The sequence below is a fragment of the Lucilia sericata genome, unplaced genomic scaffold (genome assembly GCF_015586225.1).
Source record: "Lucilia sericata isolate MDLA Ls3-8-SP2 unplaced genomic scaffold, ASM1558622v1 Contig000216F_arrow, whole genome shotgun sequence".
NCBI lineage: Eukaryota > Metazoa > Arthropoda > Insecta > Diptera > Calliphoridae > Lucilia > Lucilia sericata.
The window spans coordinates 90808-116204 of record NW_023994244.1 but is presented as its reverse complement, the minus strand read 5'-3'; the positions used below and the strand labels follow the sequence as shown (position 1 = coordinate 116204).

Here is a 25397-nt window from a genome sequence, read left to right as displayed (position 1 = left end):
CTTGTTCAGTTCTAGTTCAGTTCTTGTTAAGTTCTAGTTCAGTTCTAGTTCAGTTCTAGTCCAGTTCTAGTTCAGTTCTAGTTCAGTTCTAGTTCAGTTCTAGTTCAGTTCTAGTTAAGTTCTAGTTCTGTTCTAGTACAGTTCTAGTTCAGTTCTAGTTCAGTTCTAGTCCAGTTCTAGTTCAGTTCTAGTTCAGTTCTAGTTCAGTTCTAGTTCAGTTCTAGTTCAGTTCTAGTTCAGTTCTAGTTCAGTTCTAGTTCAGTTCTAGTTCAGTTCTAGTTCAGTTCTAGTTCAGTTCTAGTTCAGTTCTAGTTCAGTTCTAGTTCAGTTCTAGTTCAGTTCTAGTTCAGTTCTAGTTCAGTTCTAGTTCAGTTCTAGTTCAGTTCTAGTTCAGTTCTAGTTCAGTTCTTGTTCAGTTCTAGTTCAGTTCTTGTTAAGTTCTAGTTCAGTTCTAGTTCGGTTCTAGTTCAGTTCTAGATCAGTTCTAGTTCACTTCTAGTTCAGTTCTAGTTCACTTCTAGTTCAGTTATATAATTATTTGGTTCTTAATAATATTTATTAAACTCCATTTCATGTCCTCCTTCTAGGTCAAGTCTTTGGCAAATTAATCACCTTGGAATCAGGTAACGATGAAAATGCCGGAGGGTCTACAGTGATTGGTAAAAGTGGTTCACAAAATGCTTTGGGCATGGATACTAGTGCTAACTCCATGTTGGCCGATTCACTCGACTTAAGAGAACACATGGTGGGCATTCTCTTCTCACGAAGTAAACTGTCACATCTACAAAAACAAGTCATAGTGCATATTGTTCACGCCATTAAAAAAGAAGCACGGCGAGCTAAAGAAGATTGGGATGCAGTAAATCTCACCAATAACCTAAGAGATCCGAATGGCACGGGTTCAAACACTGATAAAGACTCTAAATTGGAGGTAACCACCGAGCGTAGTCGTACCCCGGATACTTATTGCTTTGAAATGTTAAGCATGGTATTGGCTTTATCAGGCAGTGTTGTGGGCAGATCATATCTGTCACATCAACATGGTTTGATTAAGGATCTTTTAAGTCTTTTGCATACCGGCAGCGATAGGGTACAGAGACAAGTTACTGCTTTATTGAGACGTATTTTGCCGGAGATATCTCCCGGTACTTTTGCTGATATTTTGGGTGTACAACGTTTGCCACCCTCGGATTATAATATAGCCCATCAGATAGCAGTGGATTTTGATATGGACAGTTTGGGTTTATTGGATATATTTTTGGCAGTTATAGCTAAATCTTTGCAGCTACAAGTAAAAGTTAAAAGCGCCGGAGGAAAATCTTCAATGGAAAAGACACCTTCTTTTATAAGACTTTACAATGCATTGGATTTATCGGTGCATTTGTTAAAGCCTCCTAAATTGACTCTAAATGATGAACAAGAGACAGCCGAGGGAGAGGACACGTTTTCGCGTTCAGAATATGCTTTTGAATACGAACGTATGAGTGTCAAACAGGCTAGAGTTTTAAATAAAGAAATGAGTAAGAAAGAAGCTCCGAAAAATCTAAATCATAGATGGTTTTTGAATGGCATAATACCCACTAAACAGGCGGAAAGTATTATAGCTTTAATACGAGATTTGGCCACAGTAAGTGGAAAATAGAGAAAAATATTTTTAAATTTGCTAAATATTAAACATTTTCTTAATTTAAGGGTAAATTGGGTGATAAATGGTCTCAAATGACCAAAGCTGCTATAGCGGAGGCTGTTTTGAATTTAACTCGTTTGGATGAGGTATTTCGTTCTCCAGAAAATTGTGTTAAAACTGCTACTTTATGGCTGGCTCTGGCCAGTTTGTGTGTGTTGGATAATGATCATGTAGAAAAACTTTCGTCGGGTCAATGGGCCATCTCGGATACCCGACCCATGTGCAATAATCATGATGATGGCGAAACTTCAGCTATAATACAATGTGAAAGTTGTGGTTCCTTGTGTGGTGATTGTGATCGTTTCTTGCATTTAAATCGCAAAACTAGAACACACAAAAGAACGGTAAGTTTGTGGGTTTTAAAAGGAGGTTTTGAAAATCATTATAAAATTTTAATAATTCTTTTAGGTTTGCAAGGAAGAGGAGGAGGCCATACGTGTGGAATTACATGAATCTTGTGGACGCACTAAACTCTTTTGGCTACTCGCCCTGGCTGACTCCAAGACTTTGAAAGCCATGGTCGAATTTCGTGATGGTAGTCATACTATTATTTCCGGCTCACAAGATTCTGTGGGTCGTTGTCGTTTTTGTGGTATTACTGGCAATTCGGGTCTCTTGGAAATTGGCAATGTTTGCGCTGATGCTCAGTGCCAGGAATATGCTGCCAATTCATGCATGAAAACCAAGCAGTGTGGTCATGTTTGTGGTGGAGTGGTTAATGAAAAGAAATGTTTGCCTTGTTTGCAGCATGTCTGTCATAGCCGCGAAAATAATGTGGCCGATGGAGTGAATGAACCTAAATTGACTCAAGATGCTGATGACATGTGCATGATATGTTTTGTGGAGGCTTTAGCTTGTGCTCCTTCTATACAGGTAAGAGTTGTAATCTACATCGAGATATGTACATATATGGAAGTGGATCCTCTAAAACTGAATTAGAACTCGTCAAGAACATAACTAGAACTGAACTAGAAGTGAACTAGAACTGAACAAGAAGTGAACTAGAACTGAACTAGAACTGAATTAGAACTGAACTAGAAATGAACTAGAACTGAACTAGAACTGAACTAGAACTGAACTAGAACTGAACTAGAACTGAACTAGAACTGAACTAGAACTGAACTAGAACTGAACTAGAACTGAACTAGAACTAGAACTGAACTAGAACTGAACTAGAACTGAACTAGAACTGAACTAGAACTGAACTAGAACTGAACTAGAACTGAACTAGAACTGAACTAGAACTGAACTAGAACTGAACTAGAACTGAACTAGAACTGAACTAGAACTGAACTAGAACTAGAACTGAACTAGAACTGAACTAGAACTGAACTAGAACTGAACTAGAACTGAACTAGAACAGAACTAGAATTTAGGTAGAACTCAACTAAATGTGAACTAGAACTGAACTAAAACTAAAAGTATTTGAATAATAAAAATCATATTTTGTTATTATTTCTAGTTGGAATGTGGTCATGTTTTCCATTATCATTGCTGCAAGGCTGTTTTGGAAAAACGTTGGAGTGGTCCGCGCATTACCTTTGGTTTCTCTCTATGTCCCATTTGTAAGGCTGATATTAAACATCCCATGCTGGCGGATATCTTAGAGCCCATTAATGGTTTGAAACAGGATGTTAAACGCAAAGCTTTAATACGGTAAGTGGCTTCAAATTATATTAAACCAAATTTTATTTTCATTGTTAATTTTTTACTTGTAGCATTAAATACGAAGGCTTGGTTAAAGATACCGAAGGTCGTGATTTAACCACTTTGGCTATGGATCGTTATGCCTATTATGTGTGCTTTAAATGTCAAAAAGCCTATTATGGCGGTGAAGCTAGATGTGATGCTGAAATTGGTGAGAAATTCAATCCGGAGGAGCTGGTATGTGGTGGTTGTTCAGATGTGGCTAGGGCACAAATGTGTCCCAAACATGGCACAGACTTTTTAGAATACAAATGCCGTTACTGCTGTTCAGTGGCGGTATTCTTTTGCTTCGGCACCACCCATTTCTGTGACACTTGTCACGATGATTTCCAACGTTTAACCAATATACCCAAAAACAAATTACCCCAATGTCCAGCTGGACCCAAAGCCAAACAGCTAATGGGTGAAGATTGCCCTCTACATGTCATACATCCTCCCACAGGCGAAGAGTTTGCTCTGGGGTGTGGTGTGTGTCGTAATGCCCAAACATTTTAGCATCATGTTGCTGGCAGTTTGTTTGATATGGATTTCGCGGCAAGACGTTGCAGTGGTAGTGATTTTAATGAAGTGCAATTGGAAGAATTAGATAATCGTCATTGTTTGGACTTGGAAGCAGCAGAAGAGGAGGAGGTAGAAGGTGAAGTGGCACATGAACAGGAGCCGGAAGAGGAGGCCAGTGATGATGATTATGACTAGTCATTTATGATAATTATTTAAATTATTTTTATTAGTTGATAAGTTACAATATGATATTTATATAAATTTATTTAGTATACACTAATAATACTCACTTGCAAAAGTCATAATATGGCGATTTTTTTTTTTTAATCTCAATGTTTTAGCAATTATTTAAATAATCAAATAATATTAATCGCAATAAATAAATAAATATGAAAAAATGTATAAAAAAGTGATCTATGATCATGGAATCGAATTTGCTTTTAATTTAATTATTAATGTATATAAATTAACTAAATGTTAGCTACAGCTTGTAGTACTAAGCACTTTTTATTTAGTTCTTTAGACATAAATCGCTTTCAAATATCTAGAGTAGTTGTGTTGTTTTACTATAAACAATCTGTTTAGTACAGATTACTTGATACTTCAAACTGTTATGACTCCCTAGTCGGTTGGAATAATAGCTTGAAATTTGGCAGAGTTATAAAACACTAACTCGCTCAAATTGTGGTAAAGTAAAATATTGATCCTGCTTTAAACTGTCATAACTCCGATAGAAAACAAACTGAAGAGTTTGATGGTAACATCCGAAATTAGTTGCATTACGTTAACGTTTTAGTTTTACAACTTATATAAAGGGCGCGGCAAACATGAAAGGCAAATCCTATAATGTTTCATAAGTTGTAAATTCTGTAAACTCTAATTGTTAAAATAAACTTCTTGTTTCTGTTTTTTTTGTTTTCCTTTAAACAAATTTATTTTCAAAAATTTTCTTTATTATAGTTACATAATTAAATATTATACTTTACAAAAAAGAAAGCAAATAAAATTGCTAAAAGAATAAGCTGCAATTTAGGATGGTGTGTTAGGAGTTATTACCCACAAAAATAAAAAGAAATGTTAAAAACAACTAAGTTCTGGTAAAACATACTCAAATAAACAGCAGCATATTTACAAGGAGGTGAAAAACCTGTTAATGGAGCAGATCTAATATGTCATAGCAATCATAACTTAATAATTCATAAATTATAGGAATTTTTCTTGACCAATTGATTAAGAGTTTTTTTTAAAAAAAAATATAGTTTTAATTAAATTTTTTTTTGTTGTTTTTTATGGTTTTCTTTTTCTTTCATATAATTTAGATGTACATAATTTGTTGTTGTTGTTTGAAAACAATTAATAAATAATAAATGATTTTTTTTATTTAAAAATAGGGCGGGATACGGTCATATATATAAAATCGGAACACTTAGGCTTCAACTTCAGCTTCCTCCTTTGGCTTATCAGCAGCCTTGCCCTTGGACCAGTCGGGTTTCTTCTGCAAATGCCACGTTAAAGGAAAAAAACAAAGAAAAGAAATATATTAATAAATTGCCACGATTAAGGAAAACAATTAACATAAAATTTAACAAAATTAAAAGTTAAGGTTGTGGTAGGGGAATAGGTGGTTTCTTTAAAGTTTACTAAAATTTTCTACTTTGTTGTCTAAAGAAAGTGAAACATTACAACAAGAAAACAGTGATATTTAATTATTTCTAAAAAACTATTTAAGTGCTTTGTTTTTTATCTTCTTTTAAATTGTGCTATTTTTTTACTATTCTATTAAAAAACATTTGTTCTTTACAAGATTCACATTAACTAACAAGTGATTTGTTTACACACACATTTTTACATTTATACACTTAGATATCTTACACTTTTTGGATTTTAGTATAGAATCTTTAATCTTTTTCTAAAGTTTTTGTTGTTTTAAGAATATGGAATTAGAAAAAAAGCATTTGTATTAGAAAAACCAGTCATTACTTTAATTTTTAAGTGTGTTTTTTTGTGAAAAACTATTGGATATGTGTACATTTTTGAAATGTTAAGTTATTATGTGTCTCTATTGTGAGAAGGTGAAAAAAGTGCTTATTTAGTTTTGTAATTCCGGTTAAAAGTAGTTCAGTTCTAGTTCAGATCTAGTTCAGTTCTAGTTCAGTTCTACTTCAGTTCTAGTTCAGTTCTATTTCAGTTCTAGTTCAGTTGTAGTTCAGTTCTAGTTCAGTTCTAGTTTAGTTCTAGTTCAGTTCTAGTTCAGTTCTAGTTCAGTTCTAGTTCAGTTCTAGTTCAGTTCTAGTTCAGTTCTAGTTCAGTTCTAGTTCAGTTCTAGTTCAGTTCTAGTTCAGTTCTAGTTCAGTTCTAGTTCAGTTCTAGTTCAGTTCTAGTTCAGTTCTAGTTCAGTTCTAGTTCAGTTCTAGTTCAGTTCTAGTTCAGTTCTAGTTCAGTTCTAGTTCAGTTCTAGTTCAGTTCTAGTTCAGTTCTAGTTCAGTTCTAGTTCAGTTCTAGTTCAGTTCTAGTTCAGTTCTAGTTCAGTTCTAGTTCAGTTCTAGTTCAGTTCTAGTTCAGTTCTAGTTCAGTTCTAGTTCAGTTCTAGTTCAGTTCTAGTTCAGTTCTAGTTCAGTTCTAGTTCAGTTCTAGTTCAGTTCTAGTTCAGTTCTAGTTCAGTTCTAGTTCAGTTCTAGTTCAGTTCTAGTTCAGTTCTAGTTCAGTTCTAGTTCAGTTCTAGTTCAGTTCTAGTTCAGTTCTAGTTCAGTTCTAGTTCAGTTCTAGTTCAGTTCTAGTTCAGTTCTAGTTCAGTTCTAGTTCAGTTTTAGTTCAGTTCTAATCTTCTTAATATTCTCCCGTTCACAGTCCTTCTTTAATGTGAAATTATCTTCAGTGTGTTAAACAGTTTTGTTACTTAAGTCTTTCATTATCAACTTCCGTTTCCTTAATCATGTTTGTGTTTTAAGTCTTTCTACATTAAGTTCTGCACAAGTCAATTGTGTTTCTCTTAACTATTTTATATTCTCTCTTCCCAGGTTTGTTGTTCAAGTCTTTTCGTTAAACAGTTTCATCGTGTTTGTTTCTTAAATCTTTTGTTTTAACAGTTTGAAAAAAATTTTTAAAATAAAATGGAGAATATAGAGTGAAAATGTTAATTTGTTGAAAAAAGAGTTTTGTGTTTCTTTATTGAAAAAGTATTGGAATCAAATGCAAAGTGTGGTAAAGTTGTGTAAAAAGTGTGAAGTGTTAAAAAATCATTTCAGTGTTTTATTTGAAACAATATTGAAGTTATGTTTATACTTTTTTTTTTAAATATATAAAGAATTTTAAAAAATTCTTTTAAAAATATTTTTCCTTTTATGCTTCTGTTAATAATTTTTTATTTTTTAAATAATTTTTAACCAACTTACCTCCTTTTCTTCTTCTTCCAATGTGAATTCCTTCTTCTTGACAACCTTAAGTTGATTACGGAAGTTGAATTCAGCAGCCTTCTTTTGGAGCTTGGCGAATTTGTTTTCGTATTTGGAAACCTTCTTCAAAGCAGGCTTAACGCTATAAATTTTATGAAAAAAAAAAAAAAACAATTATGAGTAAAATGTTTGACTTTGTTAGAGATAATTTGGTTACTTACAACTTGCCACGAAGATCGTTAACTTGGGCATTGAGATCGTTGATCTATAGAAAATTTAAAGAATGGGGAAAAAGGGAAAATAGGTAATAGATTAATAACCAAGTTTATAGGCTTTAAACTGTAATATAATTTCAAAAAAGATACTAAACTGTAGGAAAAAGCTCAAATTTTCATATAAAGGCTAGACTTTTCAAAAGCTGGAAGAACTTTTAGAGAACTTTACACTTTTCAAAAGCTTTAAGCTATTTGAAAGTTTTTAAACTCTTCAAAGCTTTAATACTTTTCCAAAGCTTTAAACTTTTTAAAAGCTTTAAGCTTATCATCTTTTTTAATTATTTTTTTTTATTATTTGAGCTTTTTCTTAACAGTTACTAGAAAACTAAAAACAAAATTACTTTTTAAACATAAAACAATTAAGATAAAAAGCTTTAGAAAAATTTTAAGCAAGCTTTTCCTTTGGAAGTAAATAATAAGCTTTTTTTTCAAGTTCTTACAAATTAAACATGCTTTAATAAGAGCGAGCTTATAAATTAAAAAGCTTTTTTTCTCTGTACAATATAAAACAGATCTAAGGAAAGAAAGTTATATATAAATATTAGTTAAAAGATATATAGAGAGAAAGACAGACATAAAGATAGACAGATAGATAAATAAATAAATTATGAGCTGGACTTAGAGCTAGAAAGATTATTTGGTTGTTTTTTTGGTTTTAGTAATAAAACAGAGTGATTTAGAGCTTTAACAGTAAAAGAGAGAGAGTGAAAGTTTACAGAGTGAAAACATAAAGTGGTAATTGGTAGTAAACTTTTAATAAGCAATAAAACTTAAATTTAAAAATATTTTTATTACAAAAAAATAAAAAATTTTTATAAAATGTTTAAAGGTATTTTGTCAAAATTTTTAATTTAAAAATTACAGTTTTAAGTTTAAGTTTTATTGCTGTTTTTTTATTTCATTTAGAATTTTTTTTTACTTAGAACAGCATAACATTTTGTTTTATGGTGATAAAACTACTTTTAAAAAAACCGTGATTTTCTGTCAAACTAAGTGAGTGACGTGATTACAAATTCGTGAAACATTGAACAATTTTTATTTTAAATTAAACGAGGTACTGCACACAGTATGGCACATACAAAATATTATTAAATTAAATAAATATCATAAACTCAATTCTTCCCAAATTAAAAAAAAAAAAAAATAAACTAATTGCGGCTAAATGATGATGTAAAACATTTTAATAATGATTTGTGTTTTTATTTGTTTGTGTTAGAAAGAGAAATTTATATTAAAATAGACAAAACTAAGGAAAATACCAATAAAATTGTTTTTTCAAAAAAATATATATAATTAAAAAATAAAAAAAAGTGTTAAGGGAAAAATTAAAGGAACAACCATTAAGTGTTGCTTTAAGGACTTTTTAAAACTTCTTTTTAAGGATAAACGCACAAACAAAATACAATTTATCACACATAGATTTGAAATTGAGTTTATTTTTTTATTTCTTTTTTTTTTATAAAATATTTTTATTTTTTTCAACAAAAGTGCCATACTGTTGCTGTAAACCTTGAATTTTTCTTTATGTTTAACACAAAACTTTTAAAACTAAATGATTTTGTTTTAATTTTTTATAAAATGATTTTCTTTTTTTTTTTTTTTTGATTTTTTATAATTCTATGTATGCATGTTCTAAATGAAAAATATAATTAATTTAAATTCATATTTTTAATTTTTATAAATTAATATTTTAATTCTGTTTGTGCAATAAAAAAATGGTGGATTTTTTTTCAAACAAAAAATATGGCAAAAATTTATTTTCTTGTTGGTTGGTGGTGGGTTTTTAAGAAAACTATTAAAATAAAGCTTTTGTTTTAAATAAAATGTGCTTGGCGTTTTTTGGTGTTTAAATTATTTTTTTTTTCATATTTTTTGGCATTATGAAAATGATTTTTTATTGTAATTGGTTTGTAGTTAAAAAAAAAAAAAAAACACTAATATAAAATATTGTTAAGCCATAGTTTTAACAAATAAAAACACAAAACATTATTTTATCATATAAAATTATAAAAAAATGTCATCACATCATTACAGTGTCTAAACTAAACAAATACTAAAAAAAATAATGAAAATAATAAAAAAATATTGCGCTTTGTTGAAAAAAAAAAAAAATATGAGAAAAAATCCATGTTTTATTTGTTTGTTTTTGGGTGGAAATTTGTGTCAGTGTAATGGGAGTGGGGGGAGTTTGTTTTAAGTGTATAATTATGAGTATTGAGGGGACTTGGCTTAGCAAAGTGTAAATATATGTACGTGGGGAATTTGAAGGTCAAAAACCAGTATTTTAATCATAGCCTAGTATTTTGGACAAAGACTAATATTTTGGTCAAAAACGAGTATTTTAGTCAAATACCAGTAATTTAGTCAAAAACCAGTTTTCATTCAAATTCCCGTACTTTAATCAAATACCAGTATTTTAGTAAAAAAACAGTATTTTATTAAAAAACCAGTATTTTATTCAAATACCCGTATTTTAAACAAATACTAGTATTTTAGTCGAATACCAGTATTTTAATCAAGTACCCGTATTTTAGTCAAATACCGAAATTTTAATCAAATACCAGTATTTTAGTCAAATACCAGTATTTTAGTCAAATACCAGTATTTTAGTCAAATACCAGTATTTTAGCCAAATACCAGTATTTTAGTCAAATACCAGTATTTTAGACAAATACCAGTATTTTTATCAAGTACCAGTATTTTAATCAAATACCAGTATTTTAATCAATTACCAGTATTTAAGTCAAATACCAATATTTTAATCAAAAATCAGTATTTTAATCAAATACTAGTATTTTAGTCAAGTACCAGTATTTTAATCAAGTACCAGTATTTAAGTCAAATACCAATATTTTAGTCAAAAACCAGTATTCTAATCAAATACCAGTATTTTAGTCAAGTACCAGTATTTAAGTTAAATAATAGTATTTAAGTAAAATACCAGTATTTAAGTCATTTACTAGTATTTTAGTTAGAAACCAGTATTTTAGTCAAAAACGAGTATTTTATACAAATACTCATATTCTAAGCAAATACCAGTATTTTAATAAAATACCAATATTTTAGTTAAATACCACTATTTAGCTAAAAATTCAAGTATTTTAATAAAATACCAGTATTTTAATAAAGTATTTTAATAAAATACCAGTATTTTAGTCAAGTACCAGTATTTTAGTAGAAAAACAGTATTTTAATCAAAGTACCAGTACTTAAGTCAAATACCAGTATTTTAGTCAAAAATCAGTATTTTAGTCAAATACAAGTACTTAAGTCAAATACCAGTATTTTAGTCAAATACCAGTATTTTAATCAAGTACCAGTATTTAAGTAAAATACCAGTATTTATTTACTAGTATTTTAGTTAGAAACCAGTATTTTAGTCAAAAACGAGTATTGTATTTAAATACCCATATTCTAAGCAAATACCAGTATTTTAATAAAATACCAATATTTTGTTAAATACCACTATTTAGCTAAAAATTCCATTAAATTTTAAATAAAAAAATCTTGAAATTGCACAAGAACGATTGGATTTAAGAAACTTGTGCAAATTACATTTAAAATGTAAAAAACATTGTAAGCAGGAGTGTGCTTGGATCTGGTTGGTTTGATGTGAACGTGTAAATAGGGAAGACAAGTGTTAACAAAAGCTTTCAAAATTTGATTGCTTAGTATTTGTGTGGGTGTTTGATTGTGTGTGTGTATGTTTACAAAAATCAAAAACAATTTGTTTAAAATACTTTTTTCCCATATTGAATATGGTTTGTACTCTTTTCTCTATAAAAAATAAGAAGAAAATAAAAAAGCAATTCTATATAATTTATCAAATTAGCAAAATAATTTCCCAAAAAAAAAAATCACAAAAAAACTAACAATTTTACAACAATTGAAAATTGTATACAATTTAGTTGCATGAAGTAGAAGTAGTTTAATACCTCCCAGTCTTTTTTCCTGACTTCATATTCAAGATCCCATTTCTGGCCTTCACAAAGGTACATACGGTCGTAGTACTCTTGGCAAATCTTTTGTAATTGAGCTGAAACATTGGACACACATACATAGAGTGGAAGATGTATACAAATATATTTAAAGTTTTGAATGCACAGTGTAACAAATAAAAATAAACGAAAAAAAAAAAAAAAAATTAAAAACGATTTATTTTGTATGTGTAACTTAAAATGTGTAACGAAAAGAATGAGTTTTGAAATATCAACGTAAAACCCTAAACATTTAATATTTAACACTTAAAACAAACATTTAACAAATATTTGTTTCTTTTGTTTAAAATAAACTAATTGTGGCAGTACCTCCCAATCTTTTTTTCTGACATCATATTCCAAATCGAATTTGGAACTTTCACAATAATATATACGTTCATGGTATTCTTCACAGATTTCTTGTAATTCACCTGTAAATCAATGTTTTAAAGTTTTGTTTATAATTATTTTGTTTGTTTTCTCTTAAATTAAACATTTTTTTTTTGAACAATTTGTTGCTTTGATGTTATGTGTTCTAGTGTTTTTTTCTTTCTTTTTAATAATCGTTTTTGTTATAAATTTATCAAAATTAACCACATTTATAACTCGTTTGTTTAAAGTCAAAGTTTTTGTTGTTAGAGTCTAGTTTCTGTTTTGTTTTCTTTTTATACAAAAACCTTTTTTTTCTTGGTTTTATTATGGTCCTTTTTTCAAGCTGTTTTTTTTAAGAAGTATTTACGGGGTTTTATTTTCAATACAGTTTGGTTTGATTATTACAATATTAAAGTATTAAAAAAAAAACAAATAGAAAGAAAATCATACCATAAAAATATTCTTTCTTTTGTTTATAGATAAAATATCAAATGCCAAAAAAAAACGTAATAATAATCATATAATACTAAAATATTTATATAAAAAAAATATTTGTTTAAGGGAAATTTGTTTAAAAGAAAATTTATAGCCATTTACCTCACATTGTTTCATTTTTTCAATATGCTCTAAATCAAATTTATCACCCTCCAAATTGAATAGACGTTGCCAATATTCTTTGCATATAGTTTGTAGTTCGGCTGTATTTTCATTACATATATTTTGGTTAAATTATTATTGTTTTTTTAATAAAATATGTATATTTTTGAAAAAATAAATAAAAAAATTGAGAAGAAAAAATTTTAAATAAAAAAATGTGATTTAATGTGTAATCTATAAAAGAAATTCAAGAAAATCTTAATAAATTCAACCACCATTTGTAAAATTTTGCTATGCACTGTTGTGGGGCGGGGGGAGGTTTGAGAAAACTAACTTATTTTACTCTTAAATCACTTGACTTTTTTAAATGTTTGAAGTTTTTTGTTTTTGGGGTAAATGTTTGAATTTTTATGGGTGACGTGTAGAATTTTTTTATGGTAATTTGAAGAATGTTTTGTTTTGCTGTGTATATTGACATTTTTGTTGTAAATATTAATTTTATAAACTACTTGACTTTTATAATGTTGAGTGAAATTTTAAGGGGAATATGTAAAATTTTATAAATAGAAAAATAGAGAATGGTTTTGTTTGATATTTTCTCTAAAAAATCCCAGTATTTTGGTAAAATATCAATATTATAGTCAAATACTAATATTTTTAACATATATTCGTATTTAAGTCAAATAGTAACACTTTGGCCAAGTTCAATATTTCAATAAAATATCGGTATTTGGGTAAAATACAAGTATTTCAATAAAATACCGGTATTTTAGTTAAATATTAGTATTTTGGCCAAAAAACTGTATTATAGACAAATACCGCTTTTTAGAAAATACTAGTATTTTATAAAAACCTAGTATTTTAGTTAGAAACCAGTATTTTCATTAAAACTATAATTTTATTCATATACAATTTTTTAGTGAAATACCAGTATTTCAGTCAAATACCAGTATTTTATTCAAATACCAGTATTTTATTCAAATGCCAGTATTTTAGTCAAATACCAGTATTTTAGACAAATATAAACAAATACCACTTCTTTAGAAAATTCCAGTATTTTAATCAAATACCAAATATTTTAGTAAAAGCAGTATTTTAGTCAAACAGCTGTTTTTTAATTAAATCCAATATTTAAGTTAAATATCAATACTTTGACCAGTATTTTAATCAAATATAAGTAATTTAGTCAAATACCCGTATTTTAGACAATTACCAGTATTTTAATCAAATAGCAGTATTTTACTAGGTTAACAGTACTTTAGACAAATACCAGTATTTTGGTCAAAAATAGTATTTTAGTCAAAAACAAGTATTTGATACCAATACCAGTATTTTCAATATCAGTATTTTTCTCAATTACCGGTATTTTCGCCAAATTCTAGTATTTTATTTAAATACCACTATTTTAATCTAATACCAATATTTTAGTCAAATACTAGTAATTTAATTAAATACCAGTATTTTAATGTAATACCAGTATTTTAAAGTACAGGTTTAAAATATCAGTATCTTAATCAAACAGCAGTGTTTTACTCAAATACCAGTATTTTGGTCAAATCAATTTTGCCAAAAAACCAGTATTTTAGTCAAACGGTATTCAGTATTTAAGCCAAAAGGCAGTATTTTAATAAAAAAAACTTTATTTTAGTGAAAAACCAGCATTTTAATAAAAAACTGTATTAAAGTGAAAACCCAGTATTTGAATAAAAAACTATATTTTAGTGAAAAACCAATATTTTAATAAAAAATGTATTTAAGTGAAAAACCAGTATTTTAATAAAAAACTGTATTTAAGTGAAAAACGAGTATTTTTATAAAAAGAACTGTATTTAAGTGAAAAACCAGTATTTTAATAGAAACCTGTATTTTAGTGAAAACCCAGTATTTCAATAAAAAACTGTATTTTAGTGAAAACCAGTATTTTAGTGAAAAAAACAGTATTTTACTGAAAAACCAATATATTAGTGAAAAACCATAAAACGCAGTATTTTAGTGAAAAACTAGTATTTTTTATCAAAAACTTGTATTTTAGTCCAATATGTTACTCAAATACTACTATTTTTGTTATATATCAAATTTTTTTCCAAAATCTATATTTTTGTCAAAAACCTGTATTTTAACAAAAAACTAGAATATCAGATAAATTCATCAAAATACTGAGATTTTTCAGTTTCCAAATTTGTGGGATAATGGTTTCAATACCCTGTATTTTGAATACAAAATGTAAATTAAAAAACTAAAGAATTTTAATATAAAACTCTTAATCTAAATCAAAACTTAAAAAAGGTTTCTTAAATCAAAAAATTGTATAAAAAATGTTAATACCACTATCTTTTTTTGGTATTAAAAATTACTACAAAAAAAGCAACAAACAAACCAAATTGAATAGGAAATTTTTTATATAAAAAACTTTCCTTAAGAGATTTTAAATATATTTTGTTATTTAAAAAAATACCGAAAATTTTCAAGCAATTTTTTCAATATTTTGAAGCATAAATTTTAAATTAAACAAAATAAGTTTTTATTTCAAAATCTCTTTGGTTTTTCATATTTTTTTTTTTTTTTTAATTTTTGCCAAAAAACAAAAAGCATTTTTAGTAAAAGCTTAACAAAAAGTAATTAATTTAAGCTTCTACTTAAAGCTAAAAACAAAAAGCAAAACAAAGTTAAATTTTTCTTAAAGAAAAATTAAAAAAGCTTAGAAGGAAAATTAAAAAAAGATTAAATATAATTGAAGGAAGGAGAAAAAAAAAACAAATTAAGTCCTTTTGAGTTGAATGGAAAGAAAAAAAAAGAACAACAACGAGTAACCCTGTTTTATAAAAAAAAGTTGGAAAAATATAAAGCTACTTTTAAAATTAAAAAAATTAAAACAAATCTACTTAAAACAAGTATTTAAAGTTAAAAATAAAACTTAAACTAAAATGGTTAACTCTTGCTTACAAGTCAGTTGTAAGAAAAATCGCTTAAGAAAAAGTTTTTTTGCGATTTTTTTAAAGAGTCCATTTCTGGTTTTAAGTTAACAAAAATTACTATTTAAATAAATAAAAGCTTCCAGAAAAAAATATATATGTTACTTGCTACTTTAAAATAATTTAAAAAAAGTTTACTACACATAGAGCTAAATTTAAAAAAAAGGCATTTGAAAACTGTTTTCGAAAAAAAAGTAAATTAAAAACAGTTTTCCTAAAAAGCTTCTAAAAAAACAAAAATTTTGTGAAAAAAATATAAAACTTTTTTTTAAAACACAAAAAAAACAATATGAGGTTTCAAAAAAGAGCTTGCCTCCATATCCTTGCGGGCAACTGTATATTCAACATCATATTTTTGATCTTCCAATTGGAGAACTTTATTGTAATAAGTTTTGCAAATTTCACGTAGGGAATCTAAATGCAACAATCAATACGGTTGGTGGTCAAATAATGCCAATTATGTGTTTTTGTGGTAAAAGTTGTTGTTTGGGTGTTTGTTGTTTGTGGGAGTGATATAATGAAGAGTAAATTAAAATAAAAATAAAATTTCTCTTAATAATGAAAAATTAAAAAAAATCTAAATTTTCTAACTACAAACAAATGAGTGAACAAATGAGTAGAGTGTAAATGTGTGTGGATGTGTAGTGGTGTAAATGTAAGAAATTTTGTTCATTTTATATTTTGATCTTAGTTTTTTATACCTATTCCTACTTTATATGTTTTATTAAGGACTTATTACTTTGTTTGATTTATTCCCTTCAATTTTTAATTTAGTTTGATTAATTTTTTATTTTTTTTTTTTTGCATTCGACAAAAGAAAAAAATATACATATTTTTTATGTTTTTTTTCTAAAGTGTCAGCTACATATTTTGTTTTGTAAGTTGTTGTAGTTGTTGGTAAGTGAATTAGCTTTTAGTTTTAGAATCGTTAAAAAAAGAACGTGTGCCCCATTATAAAGAAACAACATTATGGTCAAGCGTTAGAGTTATAAAAAGTTGATATTTTTTGTTTAAAGAGAGTAACGAAATTGTGACTTTGAGTCACTAAGAAGAGAGAGAAAAATTTTTAAAAACAAGTTGTTTTAAATATTTTTAATTAAAATTCTGCAATATCGTAAATATTTAAGCCAGTTCCTTAAGTTGTCTTAATGTCAAATTTTGGTAATCAAATGAAAATTTTATTTGCTAATTTTGAATTTTATTAAAAATTAAATATTAAAATTTTTCTGCAATATCGTAAATATTTAATCTGGTTCCTTATATCGTATTTAACTCAAATTTTGGCAATAAAATGAAAATTTTATTTGCTAATTTTGAATTTTATCAAAAATTAAATATTAAATTTTTTCTGCAATATCGTAAATATTTAAGCAGGTTGCTTATATCGTATTGAACTCAAATTTTGGGAATTAATCGAAAATATTTTTTACAAATTTTGATTTTTGTCAAAATTATTAAATTAATAATAATTATAAATTTCATTTTAATATCGTAAATATTTAAGCAAGTTCCTTATATCGTATGGGACTCAAATTTTGGTAATCAATAGAGAATATTTTTTACAAATTTCGATTTTTATTAAAATTATAAAACTAATAAAATTTTTAAATTATATTTTAATATCGTAAATTTTAAAACATGATCCTATGATCGTAATGAAGTGAAATTTTGGGAATCAATTAATTATTGCAGAGAAATTTTATTTGTAAATTTAGAATTTTATCAAAAATTAAATATTTTAGATTTTTTGCAATATCGTAAATATTTAAGCAGGTTGCTTATATCGTATTGAACTCAAATTTTGGGAATTAATAGAAAATATTTTTTAGAAATTTTGATTTTTGTCAAAATTATTAAATTAATACAAATTTTATATTTTATTTCAATATCGTAAATATTTAAGCAGGTTCCATATATCGTATGGGACTCAAATTTTGGTAATCAATAGAGAATATTTTTTACAAATTTCGATTTTTGTCAAAATTTTAAAAATAATAAAAATTTTAAATTATATTTTAATATCGTAAATTTTAAAACATGATCCTATGATCGTAATGAAGTAAAATTTTGGGAATCAATTAGAAATATTGCAGAGAAATTTCGATTTTTGTCAAAACTATTAAATTATTAAAAAATTTAAAATTTATTCCAGTATCGTAAATTTTTTAGCATGAAGCTTTGTATTGCCCTAAAATTTCGGCTTCTGATTGGAAATATTACAGACAAATTTCTATTTTTTTAAAAAAGTAAAATAATAAACTAAATTTAAGAGTTTACTGCAATATCGTAAATATTTTAAAATTATCCTGAAATCATATTGTACAGAATTTCGATGCCATTTTTAAAATGTAAAACAACTTTGTTTTTTAAACGTTTTTCTCTCCTTCTCATAATTTCGTTAACCGACGTTTATGTTTCTAACATTAGATTTAAATTTTCTTAAGAGAAAAATAGTTTTAGTGTAAAAAAGTGCAAATATTTGTTGTAGAACAGTAGTTGAGAGTAGAATATATAGAAAGAGCGAGTTTGTTTTGTTTAAAAGAGTGAGAGTAATTTTGTCATAAATAAAAGTAAATTTAAAGGCGTGGCAATGTTTGTTTGTGTGTGTACCTCAACATCCTTGCGCTTAACAACGTATTCAAGATCGTATTTTTGATCCTCCAATTTGCAAATTCTTTCGTGGTGTTGCTTGATAATGTTTCTGAGTTGTTCTGTGGTAAGTTTATCACGAAGAGAAAATAATTTTTTTTAATATAAATCTTTTACTCTTTTTATATAAAAATAAAATTTAAACAAAAAAAATGAATTTACACTAAAACCCAGAATAGATATTTTTTAACGTAAGTAAAAAAAAATAAATTTGGTGCAATTGCAAAAATAATAAAGAAGGTGTATGTGTGTGAAATGTGTGGGTGTATGTTGAAAATATGACATCTCTTCTTTTTTTTCTTCTTCTTTAACGGTGATATCAAATGTGTGAAAAATTAAAAAGAAATGGATCTGATTGAACATACCTTCGCTGGCGTCACTGAGGTTTCTGGGACTACCGCAACGTTCTTCAATGATACGTCTACGTTCAGCGGCTTTGCGTTCTTGTTCTTTCTTCAATTCTTCAGCGGCTTTCTTGCGGAGCAACAACCTGAGTTTCTTCTTTCTTTCGGGAGTCATGAAACCCTTCTTGGCCTTCTTAGCCTTGGAAGCTTCTTCCATACGCTTGCGTACTTCAGCACGCTTGCGTTCAATTTCGGCTTGTTTAGCCTTCTTAGCCTTTATTTTTGAAAATAAAATTTGTTAAAAATTAAATGAATGTAGATTTTATATTTTTGTACGGGGAAAAATCGGATAGTGTAAACACAAGGAGACATTGTGACGTATAAAGGTAGAGAGACACACACACACAGCTTTGTAGAGCACACCAAACGTAAGAAACACTTGTTCATTTTCAACATAGAACAGTTACAGTGACGAGCTGTACCTCTTCAGCTGGTGTTAAAGGTTTGGCAGCTTTACCATTGGCTGCTGGTGCTGCGGCTTTGCCATTGGCTGCGGGTGCTGCAGCAGGTGCGGCAGCTTTACCATTGGCTGCAGGGGCAGCAGCTGGTGCTCCTGCAGCAGGAGCTGCTGCCGGTGCTGCCGCTGGGGCTGCTGCTGGTGCTGCCGCTGCTGGTGCGGCTGCTGGAGCTGGGGCAGGAGCTGCTGCTGGAGCTGGTGCTGGAGCCGCTTCCTTTTTCTGTAAATTTGAAAGGAAAGAAAAATAATTAACAATATGTTTTTATATAGGTTTTTAGAGAATTTTTTAAACAAGCTTTGGTTTCAACTTTTGTTATGTTTAAGCTTTAAAGCTTAGTTATTATAAGCAGTTTTATATTATTTTTGTTGTTAGCAATAAGCAGTGTGGCCAAAAAGTAGATTTTTTTTAAATTAAAGCACTCTAAGAAGAAATAGGAAAGTAAAAAGAAAGCTTTAGTAATTTTTTTTGCTTTAGCTTAAAGCTTTAGGCATATGCATCATTATAAAATTATCTATTTACCTTCACAATGTTTCCTTGTAGAGCGGACAACACTTTTAACATAAACCGTAGTTAATTTTTTTACTGTAAATAAAGTAAGAAAAAAAAATTTATTAAAATTGTTTGGTTTTTGTTTGTGAAAAGAAAATTCCTTTTTTTAAGGAACTGATACTTACCTCACCTCCTCATCAGCCATGTTTGATTTGTGGTTTTAAGGTTTAAGTCTCTGTAAGTAGAATAAGAAATAATAACATTAAGTTAAATTGATAAAAATAGTTTAAGAAACAAAATGAGTTTCCTTATAACTGATCACTCCTACTGTTCTCCTGTACCGAATGAAATATTTGTTGATGTTTCGCTTTTATTGGCTTATAACAATTCTAAGCTTTTCGTTTTCATTCATTTTTAACTAGTTATAAGAGAATGCAATGTTTGAACTCTTTGCAACTATGATCATGATCATCTCTGACGGTGTGATCATATTTGTCTGCGGTTTAATAAAAGTTAAATTTTTAACCGTGTTAATAAACATTATAGTTTAAGCTTCATATAATCCAACTATTTTCTTAATATCACTACTGCTTGTTCTATTGATCACTGCACGATCATTTCTTAATTGTCAGTTCTTGAACTGAGAAACAAAGGATTTTCAAGACAATTTTTGAAGCCAGAGACTATTGTTTGAGCAAATTATTCGATTCCTTTGATGCTGCTAACTTAAGCAGAAGGCAAGGTTTGGGATTCCCATGTTCATGATCGAGTAAATTGATCCCAATTTTCTTGTTTAAGTTTACAGCTTTCAAAACCTTCTTTTGACCATTAGAATACTAATGCATTGGTTAGTTCGAATGAAATATGTATATTACATTAGATCCGATGAAAGACACTTAAGCCCCTATCGGGCCTATTGTACGATTCTTTACTAGAGCCTCTAATGGGAATCAAACTCACGATCATCGGGCTGACAGACTACAACATTAGCTTATCAATATTATCGATGTCAAAAAGTACTGAAAGAGATTGCAGTACCTGATCTTAACTTTATATTGTTCTTTTTCGAGTTCGTAATACTTTTAAATTACAAATGCTTTCTTCTCAAAAAGAACCATAGAAGTGATCATGCATGATTTCCATGTAATAATATCGAACTCACGATCTTCGGACTGACACTAGCTTATCAATATTATCGATGTCAAAAGAGCCCTAAAAGAGATTGCAGTACCTGATCTTAGCTTTATATATTGTTCTTTTTCTAGTTCGTAATACCTTTAAATTGCAAATGTTTTCTTCTCAAAAAGAATCATAGAAGTGATCGTACATGATTTCCTTGTAATACTGGCTTATATCGAGAGTCTCAGATTTTTTGAAACAGACTTTGAAATGCATCTTAATAAACTTTTATTTAATGAAATTAGGGAGTTGTCTATCCAAATCTATCATTGTTTGTTGTATTGACAAATTGTTTAATAACATTAATTAAAATTTTTCGTAATCATTTACCAAAGCTTTATAAAACGAATTTTGTGTGAAAATTCGTTTTAAAAACCTTTGACAAGTTATTATGAATAAGGCCTAAGAGGGCTTTTTCTAAAAAAAAGAAACTTTTTATAAACATTTTGTAGAAATTTATTTTAAAAAATCTTTAAAATCAATATGATTTTAAATTCAAAATTTTTCCGAAATTTTTAATAAATTTACTTTTTATTTTTGGCTAAAAATAAGTGTAAACAAAATTGTATATATTTTACATATACATACAAATTGTGTATGCATATACACACATACATATTATGAATGTACGTCTGTGTATATAGACCAAGTAACAAAATCTTTTATGGAGATCATTTTCATTGAAAAAAACCTCTAACATTTTCCAAAAACAAAATTTCAATAAATATTTTCCTAAAGATCTTTTACAAATACAAATTTCCAAGAATTATTAACCGTATAAGGGGGAGAGAGTAAAAGAGAGAGAATTTAAATGCGCATGCACTAAATAACGGGTGCGTATGATCAACACCTACATATACAGACACTTTTTTATATATACACATCGCAACATATATAATGAGAAAAAAGCATATGTGCATATATTCAAAATATATATCAAATGAAATCCTATTAAATGCGTGGGTTTATATATAAGACCATAATAAATGAAATCTATATAGAAAGATTATTGTATATATATTTTCTTTAGAGTGTGTAGGTGTTGAATATTTAAGGAACTTAAAATAAAAGAGCATATCTAAATCGGGGGAGAGAATGAGAGTCAGACAAAACAACTCCTACAAGTTTGTGGTAATAGTATATGTTTTAGAGGATTTAGCCTCCAACTGAGTTATATATTTTTTTCTTGATTTGTTTTATTTTATTTTTTGGAAAAATAATTTAGGTCATTTTCTAATATTGTATAGAGAGTTTATGCTTTATTCTCTATATTTTAAGAGTCTAATATTATGTATATTATTATAGATATTTTTGTGTAGACACCTTTTAATAGCTAAAAATAGTTTGTTTTAAATACAAAAAAAAAAAAAACTCATTTGTTAGCCAAAAAGAAAAAACAGAAAAAGATATAAAGACGACGCCATTACGAAAAGTAAAGGAGACTGACTATACAGTATAGAATTTTTACTACTTATGTGTGTACAAGTATTTGCATATTTTTGAAATAAGAGATTTGAAAAACAAAGACCTTGAAAATAGAAAAAAACATTTGAGGCAAATAAATTAAGATTTTTGTTAAGAAATTTTAAATTTTTTTTTAAAGAGATTTATTAAAATATTATTTAAATTTTAATAAAATAAAATTAAATTTTTATTTAAATGTATTATTCAGTAACAAATTTTAAATTCATTACTGTCTTGTTCATAAACATAATTCATAATAAAACTGATCGCCAGTTATGTTTACCATTGAAAAATTATCGTAAGATCTGTATTATATAGAAGGCTAGACAAGTTATCTCTAGATAACGACTTTTGTTTAACTATCACTAGATAAGTTTAGTAAACTGATCGACAGATAGAAAACTGATCGCAATATAAGTTCCCTTAGTCTAATTTTGTCTAATTATCACTAGACATGTTTAGAAAACTGATCGAATGATTGAAAACTGATCGCGAGATAAGTTTTCTATCTATAGCATGATAGAAAACGGATCGCAAGACAAGTTTGCTATATTGTTATATTTATCAATAGAAAAGTTATCACAAGTAAAGTTTTTTATAAAAAAAACTGATCTCACGATAAGATTTTCATAGAAGATCTTTAAACTGATCTTATAAAAAGTTTTTTAACATTGAAAAATTATTGTAAAATCAGTATTATCTAGAAGGCTAGACAAGTTATCTCTATATAATGACTTTTGTTTAAATATCACTAGACAAGTTTAGTAAACTGATCGACAGATAAGTTCTCTATGTCTACTTTTGTCAAATTATCACTAGAAATGTTTAGAAAACTGATCGCAAGACAAGTTCTCTATAGAAAAGTGATCGCAATTAAAGTTTTTTATAAAAAAACTGATCTCACGATAAGATTTTCATAGAAGATCTATAAACTGATCTTATAAGAAGTTTTTTTTATAGAAAACATATTGTAAGACATCATTTTATAGAAAAGTGAAAGCAAAACTAGTTTTCTATAAAAAAAAACTGATCGCACGATAAGATACAATATACTATACAAAACTGATCTTATGAGAAGTTTTCTTTTTTGTATAGAAAACTTATCATAAGACAAGATTTCCATAGCAAATTTAACGCAAAACCAGTTTTCTAAAATAAAAACTGATCTTAAAATAGTTTTCTATTAAAACTGATCTCAATAAAAGTTTTTCTTATAAAAAAGATCACAAAAAAACTTTTTTATACAAAACTTTTTTTTAGATTTTGATTGAAATTTTGTTTTATACGCAACATTATTTTTATTTTAGTGTTTGAAAAAATTCTTATAAAAATTTTAATTTTCAATTTCTTTTTTCATAATATTCCGTTTCGTTCGCCATTTTTCAAATTATTTTTCCTACTTTAACGTTGGATGCGTTAGTTGCTTTAAGGTTGCAAAGATTTCAGTTCAAAATTTCATTAGCTGGCATTCGATATTTTGTCGGTTTTTATTTTTAATTTATTTTAAATGCTCAACGTACACACACAAAGTTTTTTTTTTTCGAAAAATATATATATTCAAGTGTGTATAACAATTTTGTATAAAAATAAAAAAAATATACACACACTCAAAAATTATGCAATCACTTTTATAAAAAATAAAATTCAAAGAAAATTAATAAAATTTTTTAAAACCAACTTCAGTTACAAAAAAAACTCCTTAAAAAAAACTTTCAACACTTTTTAGAAAAATCCATAAAAATTTCTTTAAAAAAAGGAAACGTCTTTAATAATTTTTTTCTTATAAACCATACAGCCCAGTTTTTTTATTGCACTTCGTTTTTTTCCATAAAATTTTTAAAATTTTCTTTTTTTAACACTTTTTTCTTTAAGAGTTATTTCTTCTTTTTTTTTAATTTTTATTCAAGCTCCTTTATTTATAGTTTTTTTTTTTGCTGCATTAAAGCATTAGCTACGCCATCATCAGTTTTCAGTTTTCATTTATCATTTTCACATCACTCACCTTTAAAGGAAATTTAAAAAAAGGTGTGCGATCTAACACACAACTCGTTAAGCACTGTTTCGAACGAAAAGACTGAACGGTCCGACGACTAACGGCAGACTATATTTTTGTCAGAAACTCACTACAGATCATTTTTCCCGTTGATCATTATTTTGCTCAGCTGCCCCTTGCAGTCCCCCCCCAATTACCATATAAAAGCAAAAAAGAGAGTCTCCTCAACAACTGCGCCTGCTCTCCTTTAGCCAAACAGGGTGGCCATCTATATAAAAGTTCTTTCAAATTCCCCCTAAGAACTCTAAAACCCATTGTGCTTTTTCTATATTTTCTATTCTTTTTGAAAATTTCAAAAATTTCTTTCAAAATTTTACACTTTTCACACTCTCTTTCTTAAACATTTAAATAAAATAAATCTGAAAAAATAATTGTAAAAGAGCAAGAAAAAACAAACAAGAGTTTATTATCTATTGTATGTATCTGGGCACATTTTCTAAAAATAGTTTTTAATCAGAAATAGATACAAAAAAACACAACAAAAAATTGTGTATGTGGAAATTTTGTTTTTCTTCTCCGAGAACTGTTTTTCCTATCAAAAAAAAAAAAAAATTTTTATTATTAAAAAATTAGTATTTTTTGTTGTAAAAAAATTCACTGTTTAATGAAATTTAAAAAAATGTTTAAATATATTATATATGTGGGTTGTTTTGTTTTGTATAGAACATTGTTTGTATGTGTGTTCTATATACAAAATATATTTTTTTTATAAATTTTTGGAAACTCAATTTAGTTGTTGCTTTGTGTATAGAGTATATAAAATGCACAATATGTTCTAAATAAAAGTTTTGGTATTTGTTATTGTATTATTTTTGTTTAAATTTGTATTGAATATCATAACAGAATTTTTAAAAGTAAAACTACAAATTTGTCTATATGATTTTGAACAAAAACACTTTTTTTGAAAAAATAAAAAGTTTTATAAATGTTGATCTTAAACCAACCAAATTTTAACGATATTTACAATTAATAAGGTGCATCCTAGGTCTTTTATTCTGAACATTAGGTTGGTAGGACCACAAAATTAATGTTGCAACTGCCCTAAAGAAAATGTATTTTTTCTGTTCAACATAAATTTTGTTCTTAAATATAATTGGAATGTGAACATAATAATTTGTACAACAGGATACAAAAAGAAATAATTAATGGACAAATACTATTATAAAGACCCCAGACCATTAAGTGTCTCAAACTAAAACATTTAAAAATTAATATATTTTG

At 27.4% G+C, this 25397-nt stretch overlaps 2 protein-coding genes across 15 annotated transcripts in view; one reads left to right on the top strand and one right to left on the bottom strand.

Annotated features, from left to right (window-relative positions):
* The window catches only part of LOC119602240 (E3 ubiquitin-protein ligase highwire), an 82301-nt gene extending 77978 nt beyond the window's left edge, over nt 1-4323 (top strand). The window contains exons 23-27 of the mRNA XM_037953648.1: nt 588-1627; nt 1693-2031; nt 2096-2560; nt 3150-3343; nt 3406-4323. Of these exons, the coding sequence (XP_037809576.1) occupies nt 588-1627; nt 1693-2031; nt 2096-2560; nt 3150-3343; nt 3406-3889 (2522 nt within the window). The 3' untranslated portion in view covers nt 3890-4323. The remainder of the gene's footprint in view (nt 1-587; nt 1628-1692; nt 2032-2095; nt 2561-3149; nt 3344-3405) is intronic.
* A 478-nt stretch (nt 4324-4801) lies between these two features.
* On the bottom strand, nt 4802-24324 carry LOC119602233 (troponin I). Of its 14 annotated transcripts, none has more exons than XM_037953635.1 (9): nt 24126-24283; nt 19671-19715; nt 18956-19210; nt 18495-18747; nt 12509-12609; nt 7509-7552; nt 7288-7429; nt 5768-5804; nt 4802-5390 (listed from the first exon to the last, which is right to left on the bottom strand). In XM_037953635.1, coding segments are annotated over exons 2-9 (849 nt in total). In that variant the 5' UTR covers nt 19686-19715; nt 24126-24283; the 3' UTR covers nt 4802-5388. The 14 variants fall into 14 exon arrangements, with proteins under 14 accessions (XP_037809563.1, XP_037809562.1, XP_037809561.1 ...); XM_037953634.1 differs by lacking the exon at nt 12509-12609 and adding an exon at nt 11870-11970; XM_037953633.1 differs by lacking the exon at nt 12509-12609 and adding an exon at nt 11498-11598 and having other exon boundaries at nt 24126-24282.
* Between the last annotated feature and the right edge of the window lie 1073 nt (nt 24325-25397).